We start from the raw sequence: 16,625 nt of genomic DNA, 5'->3' as shown, positions 1-16,625 counted from the left end.
AGACATGGGACCCCCCCCCTCACCTGTGGGCACAAAGTGAGGTCACCAAGCACCACGCCCAGGGCAGTACGAGTGAGCAGCATCCTTGCGGGGAGGGGAGCCACGTGAGACGTGGTGTTCTAGACCAGGCACAGGGGAAGGTGGTGAGGCAGACTGTCCACAGGTGGACCCTGGGACTCCAGCTGGACAAGTGTGGGCCCCAGGTCCTCACCAGATGTTCCCCGTGAGGCAATTTTAGTTTAACCGTCTGTCATGGAAAACTTGGAACACTTACAAAATGAGAAGGAAGAGTGTAACAGACCCACATACATCCAATATTCAGATTCAGAGGCAATTTTAAATGCTCTGTGTACTGGCCTCCCGGTTACCCTGCCCAGCACTTCTCCCACCCCAAATATCACAGGAGATGGGGCTTCGTTCACTCATTCATTCATTCATTCATTCAGCAAACACCTGACTGAGCGCCTTCTATGGGTCAGACACTAGGTTGGGCCTGGGGGCTACAACTAGACCAAAACCAGGCCTGGTCGCTACCACAAAGAGCTTCTGTCCCCTGGGGCTGCAGATGTCAACTCACAATCACCAGATCAACATCCCTTGTCCAGAAACACTGGCGCTTTTCTTCCCCAAAATAGCCTCAAAGAAGGATTTTCATTTGTTTTTACAATCAATGAATACTCTTGGCCATGAAGAAAGAACTATAACTAAATCCAGAGCCAAGCCCAGGCTCCTACCCATTCATCTGAACCGGCTCCTCCCAGATCCCCCTCCCCGCCTGCCCCCCTGCAATACACAGAGGGAGGGGTCAGGGCGCTCCCCACATGCGCAGGGCGCCTCCCACTCTGTTGGGGCTAATGCTTGTGTACAGTCTCATGTGCCCAGATGTAAGAAACATGTGGTTGGTACCACAATCAATAACGTGATTAGGAAATAATTCAGAATCAGGAAGGGAGAAGAAGGGGCTCCTTTGTCATCTCGTGCGGTTAGTGTCTCTCAAGAGGCTGTGCTGGAGGCACCTGACCACCGCTGTCACCCACAATGGCTTTGCATTTGGCGTTCGTGTTTCTGCAAACTGCTTTCACCCTGCGCTCCTTTTTGTTTATTTAATACAGGAGGGGCAGGTACTGCCCCGTGAACTCCCAAATAATCTCCTCAACAGCTCCATGGGTGGCTAGTGGGCACCCCCAAACCAACTGTTCCCACAGTCTAATGTGCTTGTCACCGGCAGCTCCATACTTTTAGTTCCTCAGGCCAAAAACCTAGGTTCCCGCCCCGCCCCGCCCCCCATGTTCCATGCCTCTGGGAGGAATCCTGTTGGCTCCATCTTCAGCCCAGAATCCAATCCTCCAGGAACCAGCGCCTCCCTCCTGGCTCAAGCCACCATCGTCTCTCACCGAAATTTAAAAAACTGCCTCCTACTGTCCTTCCGGCTCCTGCCCTTGTCCCAAACCCTGGTGGTCAGATGAACTATTTTGAAACAAGAGTCAGGTTGCGTTGGTCCTTTGCTCAAAGCCCACCGGCTCTGCACCATACCTCGGTAAAAGTCAATCCACACTGCAGTCCACAGGCCCTGGAGACCACTGGGCTCCAGCCACACTGCCAAGCACACCCCTGCATCTTCCACATGCCTGCCACAGGGCCTTTGCACTGCCTAGATGCTCTTCACCAGAATGCACAAGGCTCTCTCCCTCCCTTCCCTCAAGTCTTTGCACAAATGTAACATTACAAAAGACCTCCCTGACCACCACATCAAAGTCCTGACTAACCTATCCCCACCTCAACCTCTGTTCTCCTTCCTTTATTTTTCTCCATAGTGCTCATCGCTACCTAACATAAGACATATTTTGCATACGTGTCTATTAGCTGTCTTTCTCCTCTAGAATATAGGCCCTATGAGGACAGGGATTTTGCTCCATGAGAGCAAGGATTTGGGCTCTTCTCTTCCCCACTGTAGCCCAGGACCTGACACACTCAAGAAATATCGGTTGTTCAATGAGTATTTGCAATGAACTCAATGCCAAACAAACCTGTTTACCCACAAATAGTGTCGGGTTTGCACGTGACCTCCCTTCCCTCATTCATACAGCCAGCATCAGCTGGGCCTCCACCTGACTGTGCACCCCAGGTGAGTCCGCCAGGTAGGAATGTGAGGCCCTATTAGGCTCCTTTCTGAGTGGAGGTTGGAGGAGACAATCCTACACTCAAATCCCCCCTACCCCTGGGTTGGGAAACCCCACCTGAGTTCAAGTGTCAACGATGTTCCAGATGTTCCATCTCCAGGGAGCTGTGGCTATGACATCTGATGGCGGAAGCATTTACGGCGCTCAGCTCCTCTGCGCACACGCAGCTCACCCGAGCCTCAGGCTCCTTATTTTTCTGGGCAGCCACTCAGCTGACCTCATTTCTTGTAAACACTGCTAATTGCTAGGCCTCTGGGGACAGGCCTGTTGTGCTGAGTGGCAGCGAGCCGTGATGCGGGGAGGGCCCCGCCTGGCACACCGATGGAGCCCCAGGAAGCATCAAGCCTCACAGTCTCCGCACGGCCAGGACGCAATGCTGAGTGGTGGTCACTCACTGCAGGCGTCGTGGGCCATGCTGGGAGGTGATGGCTCAGTGTTCCATTACCTAGGACAATCCGCTTTTTGAACACTTGCGGGACTGCGAGTTAAGTACTCAATTACTGAGCCCTAGTACAGTGTATTAACTACAGACGCCGCAGCCGCGCATTTAAAGCAGACCTGCCCAGACTCAAGGGGAGCCCCCGAAGTATCATGTGGGCCCAGAGACCAAGAACCCTAGGAAGCGTGCTGCAGTGAGGGAAGGAGGAAGCAGCTCTGAGAGTGGGGATCAAACACAAAAGGATCAAATTATACCCCCATAATCAGAAAGGAGATGAATCCGCAAATACACAGCACAGACAATTTCCAGGGCAGCAGTGAGCTGACCATGACCTGCCCCCCACCTTGTCTAACTTATGGGTGAGGTTAGTTTGTTTCCTCTGAGGGTTAGTTTTTTTAAGTGACTGTATTATATGGGAAGCCAGAATGTACTATGTATATTTATGCCTTTATTAATAAAACAACAAGATAGAAAAAGACATTTTAATGTTTCAAGTGAAAATCTGGTGGCTGTCTTCTTGGAGACTAAGCAACGCTGCCTTCCACTGCATTTTCCTATACACAAAATACCACACCAGCCTCCAAGGAATGAGAGGAAAATCACCTGCAAATACTGTTTCCTCAAAAGCTCGGCTCATAATGGGCTTTTAAAAAGTCAAGCATGAAAGAAACCATCGATTTTTTGGAGCCTCCATTGTTCAAAAATTCTCTGGGAATTTCTTATGAAAAGACACTTCAGGAGCATAAAATTTCCATCTTTGCCCATTCCAAGTGTATTTTCTGTATAAAAGGGGCGCACTCCTCCAGACTTCTATTTTCTTTACCACCAAAGTCTTGCCTTGCTGACACCTTTTTACTAACTAATCCAAATGCTTGAAATGCAGTTTGGGCAAAAAATGACAGAAAAATAAACATTTCTTCTCCATTTACGTGCTGAATAGACGCTCATTCTTAGCAGATCACATGGGATGGAGAGGAAAAGGCGAGGCACCCCCCAAATAAACAACCCTTCAACTGACTCCAGCCTCTCTCAGCCTCCTCTCTCCTCATCTGTGTCATTCCCAACAATCGTGGTCACAGGAAGGAGCTCCCCGATCATAGCCACTTACTTTCACATGGCCACAACCTATCCCCCAAAGCTGGCCACTCACCGTCACGCTTATAGGTCATCTCCTGGCAGCCAGAAAAGTAGAGGCACACCAGGGCGCAGAGACAGAGGAAAAAGGAGAAGTACAGCACAAAGAGGATATACTCCATGGCGGGGAGGGGCTGCAGGACCCACCAGCCGTGTGTGTCGAGGGAGCCGAAAGCCATATCATTGCCATCAATTTCTAGGTCTCTCTCAAGTCCTAGGAGGAAGCACCGATTCCTCCCCAGAGCATTCTCCTTCCCTCGACCACACAAGCCCACTGTCTTCCTTCTCTGCTGCAGAGCTCTGAGAATGAAGATACTCCGGAAGATGCACCTTTATTAAAAGGGATGCCAGCTCTGGGGCAGATCCGTGGGCTGAGAGGAGCCGGTTTCCAGGGGCCGGGCCTGGGCGTGTCAGTCACAGAGGACGGCCTCCAGCCTGGCTTATTCTCTGGGGGCTTTCCTCCCAGACCCCAGGTTCCCTGAGCCGCCCTGCTGTTGGGGCCATTCCATGGGCCCAGGTCCCTGGATGATCACAAGGGCCCCCGGGAAGAGCGCTAGCAACCATGAAGCTGAGAGAGGCTTCTTCATGACCAGAGCCCAAAACGGGGAGGCTTGGGAAATTTCTCTATTGATCCCCGTCCACCCTGTACACGCCCCGGACTAGTTAAACTCATGGGTTCTCAGCAATTCTTCTGTAAGTATTTGTTTTTATCATTTATACGAACCGAAAGAAACCATCATCCAACAGAAAAACTGCAACTAGAGAGGTCTTCAGTTTCCCACCGTGTGGCACCTACGAGGGCCTTGCGTTTCTTGCAGACTTCTCTAAGCATAAGATCAAAAGAAAAAAACCCTCCTAATGGAGGGTTTAAAAAAGGGCATCTTACCATTAAAAAGTAAAACTTCTGTAACTTGGAAGGTAGTAAAGCAACATTAAAAGGTAGTAAAGCAACATTAGTTCACAAAAGAAAAAATATACATAGCCAGGTTCATACATATTTTAACTCTAATAATGTTTGATACTCTGCTCCTTTCAAAGTAGCCATGATATGAGCTACGTAACCATGGCATACAATGGAACTTAGTGCTAAGTCTGTAAGTCATCCTTCCAAATGAGCTGCCACCCAGGCAGAGTTGGGACTGGTTCAGGCATGGGCCTGTGACCAGGCTGAGCTAAGGAGCACCAGCTCTGGGACTTTCGCTGGAACCACTAAGGAGAGACACCCTCTGACCACAAAGGTTGCTAGACAGGTATAATGCCAGCCTGAAGCTGCTAAAGCTGTTTGGGCCACCACATGGGAGAGCCTGCTTGAGAAAGAGGCCAGTCCAGAGGAAAGTACATTTGAAAGATGGAGATAGGTACCTGGCAATATCGTGTGAGCATCTGGATCCAGCCATGCCTGAAACCACTCTAAACTTCTCAGTTATACAAATTTTTTTCTTTGTTTAAATGACTTTGAGTTTTTGACGCTAGCAACAGAAAAAATCCTGGCTAATGGGGAAGAGGGAGATAATCCTAGAAATCAAGTCATCTGCAAACTGTTGAGTTCTGTGATAAGCCTAAAGACTGATTTCTCTCTGAGCTGCTCTACACCTGAACCCTCAAGAAAAATGAAAGACAACCTTTGCCTTGCAAGCAGATTCCTGGCTCTGTGGACACCATGACACATGTCCAGTGGGGCTGCCTCCTGGACCTACTTAGACCCACCTTTGCTGGAAGCTCCTCAAGAGCGGAGGCACCCCTCTGCACCCATCACCTGACGCTGTGCTGTGCCCAAGGCACATGCTCCACGGATGATGGAGCAATGGCGAGAGAGATGGGGGGAGGGGAAGGGCTGAGAGCTGCACCACCTTGGCCTTCACCACCTAGCCCACTGAGGACACGAGCCACCATAGGCCTTGGGCAGGAGGCAAGCGGGACCAGGTCCCAGAAGAAATGGGGAACCAGTGGAGGGTTTCTAAGAAGAAGGTGGCAGGGTCAGACGTGTGCCATGAAAAGATTGTTCTGAACAGCTCTTGGGGGAGGAAGATGCTGGAAGCAGGGGAGCAGCCAGGGAGCTGTGGCAATAACTCCAGGACAGCAGATGAGGGCCCAAAGGAAGATGGTGGAGACAGATGAGGAAGCAGAGGCCTAGAGAGGAGGGTCTGGAATCAGGGAGCTTTGCCTCAAGCTCCTCAGCACTGGGTCTGGGATCCCCTCCTAACACCAGGCAGGAGGCCAGGAGCTGCAGACCCGCCTTTCAGCTGGCTCCTCTCCGAAGACTGAGGCTCACCCCCATGCTCACTCCCCGTGTTGGGGATTCCTGCCCTGCTAGAATACATTGCCTAGAACCACCATCACCTCCTATCTATTCCAAAGTCTTCGGGTATGGCCTGGATGTCCCCATGGGCGTTGCTATGCGGGATGAGGTGCCCTGGGCAGGCTCTGCAGCCAGGTCAGGCCCCCAGCTCTGCTTTCTCTCCTCCCTCCATTGCCCAGCAACCTGCAATGCTGCCCCAGGTCGGGACAGTGCAGACTGCGTGTGCGGCTAGCTACTCAGCTGCCCTGCATCTTCAAAATCATCCCCATGTTTTATCTGCAGGACCCGAATCTCTTCCTGAGTCCTTTACCAAACAGCCCCCAAAACCCAGCAGGCGGCGCCTGGAGCAGCTCCTGGGGGCCTCATGTACTACTGATGTAGAGCTCAGCCAACTGCCTGACCGGGTTATGGAGGAGGGAACAAGTGACGGGGTGCTGCCCAGCCTGGAAGGGACAAGCCTTTGTCCTGTCCAGGGAAGGAAACACCCAGCGAAAGCCCTCGGCTGCACGTTGCCACGCGGGGAGCCTCACAGACCAGCAGGACTGAAAGGAAGTATAGCTCACTTAGTCCATGTGATCGAGCCCCACTGTGTGGGCCGGGTGCTGTGCTGGGAGCTGCTCATAACTGGACGAACGAGGCAGGATCCAGCCCTCTCCACACTCAAAGGCTGATGACAGAGCCATGGGGAAGGGCTGTAACAGGAACAAAGTCAAGTGGAAACAACCAGAAAGGGGAAAAAAGATTCCTTTGGCTACTTAAAAATGGGAAATGTATCCACGTGATGGAAAGTGCCTGGCATCCAGCTAGGCTAAGGTGCGGCACCCTGGCTTCTGTGCCAGAGCAGCTGCTGGGACCCTGGTCCTTCCCTCCACAAGGCCGCAGGCTTGGCCTCGGAGGCACAAGGTCAAGTTTGGATAGGCCCTAGGTGTCCTATCAGAATGGATGCAGGAGCCACTGAGCAGGAGTGACGTATCAGAAGCTCCCCAGGTGTGAACTGTGTCCTGGTGACAGCAGACCCCTGGTCCATTTGGGAGCGGGGACCACAGAACAGATGCTTGAACCCAAGGAAGGGCCTATTCTCAGGTGGTGCTTTGATGTTTCCCAACCTCCCCTCAAAGGATGGCTGCTGTCTACAGGGCATCGAGATGTCACCTCACTGCTACCTGAGACTGTCTCTATCTAAAAGATGGTGACGTGAATTAGAGTGGGGGGGAGGGGAGGGGCAGGGCCCGGGAACCTGCATCTAAAAGGCCCTCCAAAAGAAAGCTACTGATTTAAGATGAAGGGAGAAAGAGAAATTATAATTTACTGATCCCTGACGACACAACAGGCATGGAGCCAGAAGCTACCTTTAATCTCATGGGTGTGATGTTCATTGTAAGAACCAGGAAACCGAGGTTCCCAGAGTTCAAGGCCACACAGCTAGGAGCCGGTGTGACCCCCACGCTGTTCCAGGCTACGGTTTCTGAGCCTCATCCAAGATCCCAGCCCCCCTTTCAAGGTGCGTGAGCAAACTGTACTAATTTTAGCCATTCTTCACGCACCCAGCTCTCTCCTAAGACACAGCTCTCTGCTGCCAGGCCGCACGAGCTGACCCCCTACCACCCGCCACTCCATGGCGGGGCTCTGATTCCAGTTAGGCCCTGATCAGACCTTCTGCAGAGCAAGTCCCCCTCCCTGGCTAGGGCCCGAGGAACCGCTCAGGGTCATTCTCCTGCAACCTCCACCCGGGGCTGAACTAGCAGGGTCCCCGGGCAGGGACAGCCAACACCAGTCTTGTCCCCAGAAGACCCATGAGACAGGTCAGCAGCCCTCGGGGACAGGATGGTCCCCTGGAAGATGAGGGCTGGCATCACTGCTCTCCCCTCAGCACTTCTGCAGCAACTGGGCTGTGGGTGTGGAGTTAGAGGAGCCCCTTCGGGGGAACTGCAGAGTCCAGGGAGGCTCGCAACAGCCAGAGAGCAGGGATGGCTGTCAGACTTCCAGAAAATTCTGGACACTTCAATGCGCTCACCATGACACTGTGTCATGCAAGGACCCGGACAAAGCGGTAAAGTGCGTGGATGCATAAGGGACAGAGTGCGATGGAGGCATTTAAGGAGAGAAAAGAAAGTACTGAATCCCTGCGGCCTGTGGAGAGGAGGAAGGGAAGTTGCCCAGCTTGAGAGGCAGCCCTACAGAATTAAAAACCTAACCGGGTCCCCGATGGACCCAGATAACATCCCATCCAGCCCCGACAAGCTGGGATTGAGCAGTAGCATAAGGGAAACAGCTGTACACTGAACCTTGAGAAAAAGAAAGATGCTGGTGGGTCATAGTAAGTGGGAAAGACCCTGAATCAGGTCAGGAAATTTCCCACAGAAGTTCCCAAACTCCACCTTCCAGTGGCATAAAACTATTGCAATTACAGTGACCAAACATCCCCATCCTGAGAAGACCCAGTGTCAGGCAAATGTATCATTCCAGTAAAAGCAATTTGTTTATTGAGTCAACAGCTATTTAGGGCCACCCACTCTGTGCCAGGCAGTGACCAGGACGTGGTGAGCAGGACACAGGTGCTGCCCTCCTTGCCGGCTGTACATGCAAGCCTAGCAAATCCCAAGCCCATTCTAGGCCTCTGTAAAGTTCCTTCCCATAGACACATTCAGAAACAGGAAAAGGGGAAACATAATCTTCTCTTATTCCAGGCATTCTGATAAGGTTTGAAAAATATAGTTACGGCTCCAAAGTGGGTTTCCTGAAAACCTTTCTGGGATATATGAGGCCGCAGCACATCCAGTTCGTGCAACAAACTGAATACCTTTAGATTGTTGCTTTCTAAACATACGTCCTGTGGTGAAAATGGCATTGGTGTACATTACTGGCAACTGTGCAAAATGACGCAACCCTTCTATAAAGCAGGGGTGGGGGGCTGGGGGCGAATGTTCTTGACTGAAGCCTTCACACCCTCTGACCCACATTTTGACTTCTGGAAATCTACCCACGGGAACGATCCAGACTATGGACACAGTTTTCTGGACAAAAAGAGTTCGCTGTGGCGACATTTACAGAAGAAGGAAGTCCAGGAAGACAGAAAGGGTGGTCACCCAATGAGATGTTCAGCACTCAGGGAATCCAGCAGAACTGGCCCGTGAAGAGTGGTCTGCTAAGCATAGACACATTTACTGCAGCATTATTCACAACCGTGAGGAGCTGGAAGCAAACATGCTCGGCAGACACAGGACAGTAAACAAGTCTATAGCCCATCCACTCCATGGATTATGTAGCCATGAACATTCACATTTATGATGACAGCAGCATAACATGGATAAATGCTTTTTAGTATAGTAGTAAGTAAACACCCAGGGTGCAAAAGTGTATTCTACAATTACAGTTACATTATTTATTTATTTATTTTGCGGTATATGGGCCTCTCACTGTTGTGGCCTCTCCCGTTGCGGAGCAAGGCTCCGGACACGCAGGCTCAGCGGCCATGGCTCACGGGCCCAGCCGCTCCGTGGCACGTGGGATCCTCCCGGACCAGGGCACGAACCCGTGTCCCCTGCATCGGCAGGCAGACTCTCAACCACTGCACCACCAGGGAAGCCCTACAGTTACATTATTTAAAAAAAATGGAAGCAGAATGAGGATGGGGGGAACGGAGATTGCGTTAAAATGCCAACATTGATTGCACTGGGGAGGTACCGCTGTGATGGACCCCTTGTCTCCCAGATAGTCTACAATGTGGTTATACTACTTCCATAATAAAATATATATATTTAAAAATAACCAGGTTCTGCTGAACCACTTCCCTTTCCTGAGTTTCTAATGTCAGTGCATAGAGATTTGTATCTCATTCAACTTCACTTGGTGGCACGAGCTTGGGCCTTGGAGCCCGAGACTTGAGGCTGAAGGTCAGCCTTGTCAATTACTTTACCTCTTTGACTCATTTCTAAATTTTATTTCTATATACTTCCTGTAACTTTAAAATGAAAAAAAAATAACACCAGTCTCACAGGGTTGCTATGAAGATTAAATGAGATGGTATAAATAACCACTTATCCATGTGTCCAAATTCGGTCCACAGATATATTTTATTTGGCCCACAGAGTATACTATAAACAATTTGCACCAATATTTACAATCCTTAGATTTTACATAAAGGTGTTACGGGTTGAACTGAGTCCCCCAAAAAAGATATGTTAAAGTCCTAACCCCCCAGTACTTCAGAATGTGACTTCACTTGGAAATAAGGTCATTGCAATAATATGAGGGCACACTGTAGTGGCGTGGACCCCTATGTGACTGGTGCCCCTATAAGAAGATAGCCACGTGATACAGAGACACACAGGGAACATGGCACGTGACAACAAAAGTAGAGATTGTGGTTATGCAGCTTTAAGACAGGGAAAGCCAAAGATTGCCAGTAAATCACCAGAAGCTCAGACGAGGCAAGGAAGGATTCCCCTACAGGTTTCAGAGGGAGCACGGCACTACTAACACCTTGATTTTAGACTTTTAGACTCCAGAACCTTGAGATAACACATTTCTGTTGTTCTAAGCTACCCAGTTTGTGGTACTTTGTTACAAAAGCCCTAGGAAACTAATGCATAAGGAGCCCCACTTCTCTTGAATGACTGGAATATCTGATACCACCTGGCTCACTTTCTTATAGCAACTGATAGTCTGGGGCCAGTTTTCCACAGTCCCCACCACTCCCTATTGTCACCCTGACACCAAAGCCATATATTAGTGATCATTCAGTAAGACATCTGCACTGCTGTTTTCTTTATAGGAGAGAAATATTTCTCTACAACCATATCTCTACCCAAAGATAAACCATGAGGGGCATCTGGTTCAATAAAAAGGAGAACAGGCCCACATCTTCATGGAAGTGAAAAATGTTTACGGGTATTAATGCAAACTAAGTCCTTTTTAAATACCAATTTGTTCTTTTAATTTCCAGCTTGGTCTCTGTGGGCATCCGAGTTTTCCAAACCCAGCTCTGCTCTCTTCACTGGACGTTTGGACACCATCTCTATAAAATGGGCAAAACCACATTTTCCAAAAAGAACGCATCCTGTATCATTCCAAAAAAGCCCGAAGCTCCTGATTTTTCAAAACAGGATATAGATGTTATAAACCAAGACTAAGTGTCTTTTAAATCCTTCAAAAGGTCTAAGTATTTAAGTTTTTAATTTGGGGTGTGCATCCCCTGAGACCTAAATACAGAATTCATCTGTAAATTTTCCATGAATAAATTACAGTAAGCAGCCCCACGTTGCTTTCAGAGGTAGTTATAACAGGTTTTTCACCATCGAATATGCAGAGATGTGAGTGTGTCTGCCTTTAGGGCTCCTCTATGGATTGCTCGCTTCTCCCCCTATGCCTGGACCATCCGCCCTGCAGACGCTGGCATGGAGCCAAAGCAGGGCAGCTGCGCCCTCGCACGCTCACCTTGGGTGGCTTCAGGCCCTTCCCACGATGTCTTCTGGAGCGCAAGAGCCGTTCTCTCTCCTAGAAGGAAACACAACTGTTGGGATTTTCAGCCAGCCTCACATCACATCCACCAACCCAGCTGACTTCAGAGGGCATAACTTACAATGCTGCTGTGCCTACCTGTCTGCACCAGGCCTGGGTCAGTCCAGGTTCTGAGCACCCAAGGCATGGCTGCTTCTCAGAACTGACAGCTACAGAGCCATGCCGTTAACTGGACATGGACCATCCCAGAAAAAATGCCAAGATTTGCCAATCTTGTAAAACTCCAGCCTGTCTGTCTCTGGGGCTGTAAGCTATAAAACTTTAGGCAGTGTTGACTAGACATCAGCTGTCAGTGATCCCAGCAGAAAATAAAAAAGCTTGCAGCTTTGATCTCAGACAGAGCTGGGGCCAAGTCCCCATGGGGCCTCCTCCTGGTCAGGTGACACACCTCATTTCTCTGACTCTCAGGTTCTTCCTTTGCTATATGGACTGGAACACGCCCTTCAGAGACTGTGGGTACCTGTGGTTCTTGTCAGTAGAAATGGCATCCATCGAGTAGTAGCAGGAGTAGCAGCATTCTGCCCCAGATAAAACCAGTAAATTCTCTCCTTCCTAATCAAATGTTCCTATTCTCTTTGGCTGCCAGGAAACCCAGAGACAAATCTGGTGCTTGGCCACAGCCCATATGGTCCACCCATGTGTCCCTGCTGATCTTAACTGATGCTGCTATCTTCATTTTCTCTAGTCTTATCTGTTAATCTTCTCTTTCAACTCTATCATTGTTTTGTTGAGTGTGTTTTTTTCATCTTATGTGGCATAAAGACTTTCGTGTAATGAAGCAAAGATGAATTGAAGGATAAATGATTAGATGATGGTTGGAATGAAGGTGGGATGGAGGGAAGAAGGGATGGGTGGAGGAAGGGGACGATGGGAAGATGGATGGAGGGATGGGAGGGAGGATGTATGGGTGAGTGGAAGGAGAGAAGGAAGGAGTAGAGATAGAGAGATAGGAAAGCAAAATGAATTGGACAATTACAGTCAAAGCCTTTTCTATAATTTTGATCACTGGCTTTTCTACTTTTTGAAGATCCACTAACGGAAGCATCACATACCCCCTTGGGCAAGCAGAACACACTTTGCTTCTAAGATGCAACTAAAGCTCACTATAGATGCTCCCTTCCTGGTTCCTAAGCTCCTTCCACAAAGAGGTGCAGAATTCTCTGGGTGTAACACTCCACCTACTTAAGACATACAACCCCCTTAATGATGCCCCGCACACACACACACACACACACACACACACACACACACACACACAGTCTTAACAAGTCCTTCAAATTCTGCTCTGATCACAAGGTTCCAGTTTTCAAGTTCACAGTCTGCAACAGCTAGGCTAGAAGAAAAGAAAATAGATTTCTTGGGGACAGATCATGCCCACTCTGTAGAGGCCAGAAGGCTCTTTTTAAAAAACTGATGCTGCTTCTCAATGGCAGCAAACTAGGGATAAGATTTGAGAAAAAGAGCAGCCATGAAAACCGCTCCCAGATACCAGTGATGTCATATAAACAAGTGGAGGCTGCTTTCTGGAAGAACAAAGGGGGAAGGTGCCCATCACCAGGAGGAGCTCTGTGAGATCCCACCCTGCCAGCAGCATCGCCCTGCAGCCCTGCTGCCATTCCCGGGGCCTGGGTCTCATGCGCCCCACGGAGGGCTGTCGCTCACGCTCATGCAGACATACCAGCGAGAGATCGTCGATGACATGCTGCTGCTCCAGCACCTGCAGGCGCAGGAACTCGATTTCCTGCTCGTCCCTCGTCAAACTGAGGTCATTCAAGGAAGTGTGCCTCTTCAGGGACGCCTGTGCCGACAGCTTCTCTTTCTGCAGCCAAGGGAAGAGAGGGCACTGCAGGGCCACTCATCCACAACACTTGATAGGAAGCCACCGTGTGCGTCAGGGCATGGAGTGTGGGCTTGGGGATATGGGATGGAAGAATGGAGGGAGGGATGAGAGCCCCCAGGTCGTCAAGCTGGAGGAGTGGACAGCTGCAGACCAGAGTCAGGCCCGAGGTGTGGCTGACTGTGCCCGACGCTGACAGGAAGGGCTGGGTGGGCACTGGGGTGGGGAGAGGTGGGTGTCTGCACCAAGTCTGGAAAGCTTGGTCGCTGGGGAAAGAGAGCACGGAACACATGGTAACGACACACACTCACACCTGGACCTGCCAGGGCGTGGGAGAAGGGTGTTCTGTCTCCCGGAGCCTCAGTCTTCTCAGCTGTAAAATGGGCATGACTGACACTAGTTTAGACAATGAACCTCAGAGTATTCCTTAAACCATCAACTGCAAGACACCACCCTGACCACAAAGACCAGTCATTCTTGTTGGAGCAAATAAAAGGCCCAAATTCAAAGCACTCAGAGCAAAATTGTAATCATTCACGTACTGAGCTTCGTCAGTGCACCGGGTTTTCTGTGAGAATGTTTTACGCCATCACTCATCCTCTCCTTAAACCCACAGCACTGATATTTTCCTTCCCAGTTCACAGATGAGGAAGCTGAGAGAATGAGGGCTGGGCCTAAGGACCCTGGGTGGAGACCCACTGTCTGACTGCCCCGGGCTCTCTGTCAGGCACAGATGCCCACAGTGCTGAGAACTGTGGAGAACAGAGGCAGGAGGGACGGGTGCAGACTGAGACCGCTCGGCAGGCTTCCTGGGGAAGGTGGGTAGGAGGTGGCCCCAGGGAACGTGTACGGTGAGGGCCAGGAGCTGGAGGAGCCCGGGCAGAGACAAGGCCTCCGAGACGATGACTTACCATCTCCACGTTTTCCCGTGTGAGATTCTTGATCTTCTCCTCCATCCTCTGGATGCTCTGCAGCAAGTCCTCGTTCTTCTTGTTCATTCGCTTGTTCTTCTCCACCAGGGGCTTCAGCTGGACCTCGGTCTCACGGGAGCGTTTCAGCTGCGGCCAGACAGAGAGGGCAGCAGCTGTAAGAGCCAACCTTAGAGGCCAGTGGAGATGCCCCCTGGCCTGGAGCTGCCGCTGCTTGGGACCACATCTCCTGGGTGGTGCAAACACCACGAAGAGCCCACAGACACCTGGCTTCCAAATGCAGGCTCCCACCTGAGCCTGAGAGGGCCTCGGGCAGGGCAACAGGAGGGGGTGCAGCCCAACACGGAGGCCCAGAGACCTCCCTCAGGTCGTCCCCGCCGGCAAGCGGCCTGAGCCTCTTCCACACTTCCTTTACCTCCGGGCATAACCCCCAGAGGTCATGGGTCACATGCATAAAGGTCATTCCAGCTACCTAGCTCCTCCTGGCCACCATTCCTCTCCAGGTAGAGACCTAGCCGAAAGCTCAACACTTTTCAGACAACAGACGATCCCTTGGCCCTGCTCAATGCCAGCCTCAATGCTCAGGGCTCCATCCAGCCCTGGAGCCACGCCCTGAGTCCTCTGAGCACAGTCCCTATGACTGACGAGGTGTCCTTCCAGTCTCTCTCATCCCATCAGCATCTGAGGAGCCCCTCTTGGGCCCGGGCCCTGTGCTGGGAGTTGGGTCAAAGGGATGACACGATGGGGTGACCGTCCAACAGACGAGAGAAGAGGACAAAGACGGTAACAGAGGTAAGAACACAGTGAGACAGGAGCCGGTGGACACGCCAGGCCGGGGAACCACACATCCAGGGGTTCAGAACGGACAAGAAGACGGCGCGTCGCTGAGTGCAGCGGGAGCAAGGAGTTTGCGGGATGGGCAGAGCAGGGGCAGGCATGGTGAGGTCTGATTTAGGGAGCTGAGAGCTCTGCCATTTGTTTCCACCTGCAGCCACACTCCTGCCGCCCCCAGGGCTTTGAGGCAGGAGCACTCTGTGGTCAGGAATGCCTTCTAGAACAATCCGTCCCTCTGACTGCTGTGTGGAGGCCAGTCCAGCGAGACAGAGACACGAGAGATGACAGGCGAGGGGGAGGGGGAGCTGGGACTGGGAGGCTGCTCCATTAGAGGCGCCCACTCTTTTCCCTTCTGAGTACAGTGTCCTCCGTGACATACACACTAGCTGCACGACCACCGCCGAGTTTTCAGCCTCAGTTCCCTCTTCTATAAGATGGGAATGATGGTAGTATCTGCCTCAGAGACTTGTTACGAGAACTAAATGCATAGTGACAGTCTTCACAGGGTCATTTTAATGGATGAAAATTATAAACAATTTAAAATATTTATCAGTATCACAACAATCACAAGAACCACTGCATCTATCAAGTACTCGCCATGTGTCCAAAACGATGTTCGGACCTTCCAGGCATCCCCTCTCATTTAGCCCTGACCACCACCCTAGGAGGGGGCCCATCCCCATCCCCATTCCACAGACAAAGAACCTGGCTACAAAGAGGTGGGGTGATGTACCACGTAGAAAGTGCCAGGACCAAGAACCAAACACAAGGGACTGACTGCACACCCCTGCTTTTGGTTACCAGGCTGTGAAAGTTAAGATAAAACACTGATGGTAGCCATTAAAGTATAACATGTACCTTGACTCATACATTGTACCTCTAGAAATCTATCCTGCAGAAATAAAGGTTCAAGTCGGTAAAGACAGAAATGTATCTTCTGTGAGGCACTGTTTACAACAGCAAGGAAACGCGCAACGGCCTAAATCTTCACCAGTAGAGGAATGGTTGAATAAACCATTCAATAAACCAACAGAGTATGATGCAGCGGTTACAAAGACAAAGGTGGATCTCACGCATTGCTGGGGAGCACTGTGATTGACACAGCAAGCGAAAAAAGCAAGTTGCAGAACAATATTACACAGGGAAAATGTCCCATTTGTAACCACAAAACAATAAAAAAAAGGCTCTTCGTGGGTGTCAAAATATTTGCATAAGCGTTAAAAACACGTGAGAATCACCTCAAACTGTTAACAGAAGTCACCTCATGATTTTAAGATCCCAGTGCTGGCCAGCTTATTGATTCTTACTTTAAACACTTCAGAAGGTTTGCATTGTTTCAAGCAAGATATTTTTTTTTCTAATCCACTTAGTAAACTATTTTGCCTCTCATGAGGGATTTTTTTTTAAGCTCATGAATATTTAAATGAAAAGTGGAGACATAATATTAGATGTA

The 16,625-nt window shown here is 50.4% G+C and overlaps 1 protein-coding gene across 4 annotated transcripts in view; it reads right to left on the bottom strand.

Annotated features, from left to right (window-relative positions):
• Positions 1-16,625, bottom strand: part of JAKMIP1 (janus kinase and microtubule interacting protein 1) — a gene marked incomplete at its 5' end in the record, with an annotated part of 70,351 nt that overhangs the window by 35,669 nt on the left and 18,057 nt on the right. For 3 of the 4 annotated variants that reach the window (XM_079920520.1, XM_079920521.1, XM_079920523.1), the window contains 3 exons: positions 11,489-11,548; positions 13,251-13,391; positions 14,321-14,467. In XM_079920520.1, the coding sequence (XP_079776646.1) occupies positions 11,489-11,548; positions 13,251-13,391; positions 14,321-14,467 (348 nt within the window). The remainder of the gene's footprint in view (positions 1-11,488; positions 11,549-13,250; positions 13,392-14,320; positions 14,468-16,625) is intronic. The other variant, XM_079920522.1, reaches the window with a different exon arrangement.

The sequence above is a fragment of the Stenella coeruleoalba genome (assembly GCF_951394435.1).
Source record: "Stenella coeruleoalba genome assembly, chromosome: 4".
NCBI classification, from domain to species: domain Eukaryota; kingdom Metazoa; phylum Chordata; class Mammalia; order Artiodactyla; family Delphinidae; genus Stenella; species Stenella coeruleoalba.
Note: the sequence above shows the minus strand (reverse complement) of the source record. Positions and strands in the feature narration are given on the sequence as shown.